Source organism: Abramis brama (assembly GCF_963993115.1).
Source record: "Abramis brama genome assembly, chromosome: 2".
Lineage (NCBI taxonomy): Eukaryota > Metazoa > Chordata > Actinopteri > Cypriniformes > Leuciscidae > Abramis > Abramis brama.
Genome location: NC_139964.1, coordinates 313,720 through 320,161, shown reverse-complemented (window position 1 = coordinate 320,161; position 6,442 = coordinate 313,720). Strand labels below are relative to the sequence as shown.

General features: G+C 47.9%; 1 protein-coding gene across 1 annotated transcript; it reads right to left on the bottom strand.

Moving 5' to 3' along the window:
• Positions 1–570: 570 nt before the first annotated feature.
• wfikkn1 (WAP, follistatin/kazal, immunoglobulin, kunitz and netrin domain containing 1) lies at positions 571–4,993 on the bottom strand. Its single transcript, XM_084107006.1, has 2 exons — positions 4,495–4,993; positions 571–3,361 (listed from the first exon to the last, which is right to left on the bottom strand). Exons 1-2 carry the CDS (start codon positions 4,864–4,866, stop codon positions 1,859–1,861), a joined length of 1,875 nt encoding a protein of 624 aa, XP_083963132.1. The 5' UTR covers positions 4,867–4,993; the 3' UTR covers positions 571–1,858.
• Between the last annotated feature and the right edge of the window lie 1,449 nt (positions 4,994–6,442).

Sequence of the window (6,442 nt, the reverse complement as noted above, 5' to 3'; positions counted from 1 at the left end):
CCCGAAAGACTTTCTTCCTCCCATGTAAAACTGATGAGAATGGCCTCTGTGAGCATCAAGCTCCTATCAGCCTTTATAAGCACATTAATACTGTCATGACAGACTCGAGTGCTGTTTTTCCAGTCGTCTGCAGTCGCCGTATGATGCTTTGTGTAAGGCACAGACAGCTATTCACACTGAAAATCGTTGTTCACAGCAGCTCTACAGTGATAGCAGGAGATTACAGTAACAGAGAGTGTTCAGGCTTCCCATACACAAAATAAATATATTTGAAATATATTTTCAGGATATATTTTGGAATATATGCAAATATTTGAAATTGGCCCAATAAATATATTTCATACTTATATTTCATATATTTTTGTTATATTTCAGAATATATTTCAGTGTATTTGGAATACATGCCACATATATTTTTGACACTTTTGGGGACCCATACAGAAATAAATACATTGAAATATATTCTGAAATATAACAAAAATATATGAAATATAAGTATGAAATATATTTATTGGGCCAATTTCAAATATTTGCATATATTCCAAAATATATCCTGAAAATATATTTCTTTTGTGTATGGGAAATTTACAGCAGATCTAGAATAAAGTTATTGTCCAGATAAAGTTAGTTTTGATTGATTCACTTCTGTTGCAAAGATCATTAGTTATTAACTTAGCAGCCGCTAACACGACACCGTTCTCACGGGAAACAGAAACTTTTAATGTATAGTGTGTGTGTGTGTGTGTGTCCTCCAACTAAATCCAGACCATGCTACACTTCTAGAGCAACAGATAAAGAGATGAAACTCTTGCACACTTTGTTAGTTTGCGTGTGTACCATCAGCAAGGCAGATGTGAGGAACATTATGTGAGAACTAGTGCAGTCCTGAACTTTAAGATCACAGTGTAGCACATAAATATATATATGCATCATGTATAGTGTGTGTGTGTGTGTGTGTGTGTGTGTGTGTGTGTGTGTATGTCTTCCAGCTGAATCTAGACCATGCTACACCTCCAGGGCCCGGTTGCATAAGCCATTATGTCAAGACTGTGTCTGAAGAACTTGTACGAACAGCAGTTAGTTAGGGGTCTTACTTTTCTTGGGGACATTTCATTTAATAATCAACAATATTATTTATCTCCTGCATTGACACCATTACTTGAGAACTGAGCTGGACGATGACATCGCGGTTTTCTCCAGAACGGCTATATATATATATATATATATTACATGGCCTGGTTGAACTCTAATGTAGAGTGCGGTGTGTTTCTTGATATCAGACGCTGCTGAGTATAACACACCGTTGCAATGGTAAACAGAGCGTTGCTATGGACGCAGGATTCTAACCGTAGAGACGGAACGGACTATTTTCTTTAGCGGAAGCAATACAATCGTTTTTAAATCAATATTTTGTGTCAAATTATTGATTTATTTGGTAGGTAGCCATGTAATAAGCAGGATAATGTAGAGCGAGGCGGTTGTTATAGCGAATAACCCCCTTCAGGATTCAAGCTCCGCCTGTAGGTGTCCTGATCAGTTGTATTCGCGATAACCGCCTCGCTCTACATTATCCCTTACATAAATTAACTAAATTAATAACTTTTTTACAACAGAAATGAACCATCACTGAACTTAAGCTGGACTGTGACGCTATTTTCTTCTGGAAACAAACTTTGTTGCATCATTTTCCTGTTATCTCTGTAAAGCTGCTTTGAAACAGTCTGTGTTGTAAAAAGCGCTGTATAAATGTGACTTGACTTGACTTTCGGAATCAAATTAGATCAATCTACGTTTTCTATGTAACTGACCTGGAAAAGATATGAACAGTCTGGATGACTGACTTGAGTCTTAAGTAAGACTAGTCCTGTGATCTCAGCAGCATCTCACAAGTCTTACTGGCCAGAAGCTCGCGGATCTTCTTCAGGCGTCGATGGGACACGGGTCTGACGTAGCTGTGCGGCAGAACCAGCGCCGTGCCGTCCCGCACCTCTCCCATGACCAGCAGGGGGCGCTGGTGGTGCTGTGTGATGTTGGGGCAGGGGCAGCTCCAGTCCATGCGGGTGAGCAGCACCTCCAGGTGTTGCGTTCTGAAGATCTCCAGGCCCATCTTCTCGTCACGCAGGACCTGCTGCAGGTGGAACCGCGCGATCCCCGAGTCCAGCTCCTCGATTAGCTCCGTGAGCCGCCCCACGATGGCGAAGTCACTGCGGCAAAGACTCGCAAATATCTTTCCTCCCGGCCGGCAGGTTTTACACGGACGCCGCTTCGGCTGCGGACACTCGGCGGCGCATTCGTCGCGCGTGCGGAAGTTGTTCTTGTTTCCGCGGCAGCCGCCGTAGACGAACGGCGTGCACTGCTTCACGAGGCGGTTGTAGGCCCAGCGAGCCTCCCAGTGTTTACAGGGGCCCTGGACGGCGGGCAGCGAGCACACGGCTAGCCCTGAGCGCTGGCACGACGCGCGGCACTCCTCGAACGTCTCGAAGCGGTTCCGGCCGCCCTCGCAGCCTCCGTGCGCGAACGCATGACACTCCCCGCGGGCCGCGTCGTAGAACCAGTCGACCCGCTTCTCTCCGCACTCGCCCCGCTCCACATCCGCCACGCAGTCAGCCGGCGAGAACGGACGTCCCAACGGCAAGCCCGCCTCAGCATCGTCGAAGAACTCCTCAGTGTCACGCCTAACGACGGAGAGCGGGTAATCGGCTCGTAGCGCTCCCGAGGAGCTCCGCGCGATACAGGTGTAGATCCCCGTGTCCCACATCTGTGCGTTGTACACCACTAGCTGAGCGATGTTGGTGATGACGACGTTCCCGTACATCTGGTCCGGGCGCATCACGATCCGCTCGTGCGCTTCGGTCTGCTTCTCCCAGGTGACGTGTGGCTTCGGGTGGCCGACCACGTCGCAGTGGAAGCTAGCCGTGCCGCCCTGGTAAACGACCTGCTGCTGCGGGCTGGAGTAGAGAGCGGGCGGGAGCGGCTCGGAGTCGGCGGCGGTGGGTGTGGGTTGAGCCGTGGTGAGAGGGTTGGCGTTCAGGTGGAAACGGCAGGTGACCTCGGCGAGAGCGACGCCCTGAGCGCAGGCCTCCGCGTCCATGTAGCAGCGGTTGAAGTACGTGAGGCCGTCCGAGGCGCAGGTGAAGCCGGGCTCGCTCTCGCAGCGGTCCTGGCACTTGCACACCGGCTGGCCCTCCCACACGTCACACACCGCCCCCTGCTGGCTGCACTCGAACCCGTCACAGCTGGCCACGCCCCCTGCTGGAAGCCCCGCCCCCGACTGGCCCTCATCTCCGTCAGAGAAGCGGGACGCCACGCAGCTCAATAGGCCACACACGTTAGTGCAGCACTTCTCAAAGCCCGCGCAGTCCTGCAGAAACACAAACACCAGTTAGTACAGCCATCAAAGACACACACACACACACACACACACACTAACCCGACCCCTAAACCTATCCATTACACACACACACTAACCCTAAACTTACCCATCACAGACACACGCACACACACTAACCCGACCCCTAAACCTATCCATTACACACACACTCTAACCCTAAACTTACCCATCACAGACACACACACACACACTAACCCGACCCCTAAACCTATCTATTACACACACACACAAACCCGACCCCTATCCATTACACACACACACACACACACACACACACACTAACCCTAACCCTAAACTTACCCATCACAGACACACACACACACACTAACCCGACCCCTAAACCTATCCACTACACACACACACACACAAACACTAACCCTAAACTTATCCATCACAGACACACACACACACACACACACACACACTAACCCTAAACCTACCCATCTCTCTCTCTCTCTCTCTCTCTCTCTCTCTCTCTCTCTCTCACACACACACACACACACACTATAAGCAACACAGCATTGCTGAGTTTGTAACACTCAGGTCTAGTTCACCCAAAAAATACTTCATCTTTGGATCTCAGTGATCTGACAGCTCTGCAGAATGAAAGGGTGTGCAGGAAACGGGTGTGTTAGTGTTAGGTTATTTGAGTACATGCAGTCTGACTGATTTAGTTCTTCTCAAATGCAGTGCAGGTCTTTCACACACACACCCCCCTACACACACACACACACACACACACACACACACATCAGTGTTTGATGAAAGATCCTGTGAACAAATGCACACAGACGTGACAAACGGCAAAGCTTGTTATTTAAAATGAGCAACAATTGCAAGCGGCTTCCTGTCTGTGTCTAAGTGTGTGTGTGTGTGTGTGTGTGTGTGTGTGTGTGAGTGAGTGTGTGTGAAAAGTGCAGCAGGGTGTGAATTCAGGAGAACAGCTACAAAACCCCCGCAGAGCTGCAGTTCTTCAGCTCCTGTTCATCAGTGCATCCTGAACACCGGCTCTGTTTCACACTGATCATAATCATGTTTCTCAGATCAGAGTGATGATGCAGGATCATGTGACACTGACGACTGAGAAGAGTGTGTGTGTTCACCTGGTCGGTGCGGCACTCCCTCTCACAGGTGCTCTGCGCGTCCACCCACAGGTTCAGGCTCACGTGATTGGGACAGACGCCGGGATGATCCGGAGCGGCAGAGCCGAGGCAGAAGCGCACGAGGAGCAGAGAGACCCACGAGCAGCAGGAGATCCGCATGAGTGAGGCGTGCAGACGATCCCGTCCCTCAGCTGCACAAACACTGGGCTTCAGGAGGAGTGTGTGTGTGTGTGTGTGTGTGTGTGGAGACTCTCGGAGATCCTCTCCAATGCAAAGCCCGCTGGGAAAGTGAGTGAAGCCCAGTATCTCACCGTGATACACACACACTCTCACACACACTCTTTGTCCTGTGAGGAGCCCCAGGCCTTTCATTGGCTGGCCGCGGCCGTGACCTTTGACCTGAGCGGGTCACGACCCCTCAGACCTCCATTCAGCCGCAGCTGTGATTTATGAGGACCAGTGTTCGTCTCACAGCAGCCGGCGGGGTCACCGGCGTGTGGAAGCCCAGTTCCTGCACCGGATCAAACACACGAGAACGGGTCTCGCATTATCCTGGTTTCTCACACTAGTGTTCAATGTGTGTGTGTGTGTGTGTGTGTGTGTGTGTGTGTGGCTGAAGTATGAAGATGAAGCTCTCCACTCCCCTTCCCTTTACCTCCTCTCTCAGAGTCGCCGCGAGTGTGTTGCTCCAGGCACTGCTGTTGTGCGAGTGAGCGGCCGGAGTGTGTTTAGGGTTTCCTGTGAGAGCGGAGTGTGTTAGAGGCCGCTAAGTTAATAACTAATGATCTTTGTGACTGAAGTGAATCAATCAAACTAACTTTATCTGGACAATAACTTTATTCTAGATCTGCTGTAAAGCCTGAACACTCTCTGTTACTGAAATCTCCTGCTATCACTGTAAAGCTGCTGTGAAAACACTCTATAAAAGCGCTGTATAGATGAAGGAGACTCGACACTTTGCCCTCATGACACACACACACACATGACACACACAAGCCCTCAAAAACACACACACACACTACACCATAATCTTGCACACTAGTCAGATCAATTCAAAACAGTTACAAAAATCATCTTTTGGCAATCAGGAATTGTACAGCTCAGTGTCTATTACAGTACACTACATAAAGATATCCAACTTAAGAACAGTAGCTTTTCATTACACTACTGTAAAGAGATCTCGCTGTAGATGAGAAACACTGGAAAAGAAAAGCTGAAATACCAAAGAATTGAACATAACATTGGAATTGCAATACAATACATTATAGTCAATTACAGTACAGTAAAAAACTGCATTACAGTAAAGCTCTGATAATGACCAGTTTCTCAGTCTTCTGACCAAAACACTCTCCCTCCCTAGGCAGCCGTCTCTCAGTTCTGCAAAATACCAGATGTAAGAAGTGTGTGTGTGTGTGTGTGTGTGTGTGTGTGTGTGTGTGTGTGTGTGTGTGTGTGTGTGTGTGTGTGTGTGTGTGTGTGTGTGTGTTCTTCACTCAGTGTTCAACAACATTATTGATTTGACTGTACACTGTAAAAAGGGAACATGTGCAGTTGTTGCTTTTAAGTTGCTTTTAATTTTGTTGCTGTAACCTTATTCAGTCTGGTTTATGTAACATAAAACAAGGGAATTCTGTTTTAACTTAAAGGGTTAGTTCACCCAAAAATGAAAATTCTGTCAGTAATTACTCACCCTCATGTTGTTCCAACTGCGTAAGACCTTCGTTCATCTTCTGAACACAAATTAAGATATTCCTGATTAAATCTGAGAGCCGGATCACTCCTCCATAGGCTTCTAGGTGACCGACACTTGCTGGCCCAGAAAAGTTATTAAAGAGATCGTTAATATAGTCCAAGTTACTCCAGTGGTTCAATCTTAAGTATATCAAGCGACGAGAATACTTTTTGTGCGCAAAAACAAACAAAAATAATGACTTTATTCCACTATTCA

Coding starts and splice junctions, on each gene's coding strand:
- wfikkn1 (XM_084107006.1), bottom strand. CDS start 4,866: ATGAAAGGCCTGGGGCTCCTCACAGGACAAAGAGTGTGTGTGAGAGTG. Junction 3,362..4,494: donor GGGAGTGCCGCACCGACCAG/GTGAACACACAC, acceptor GTGTTTCTGCAG/GACTGCGCGGGCTTTGAGAA.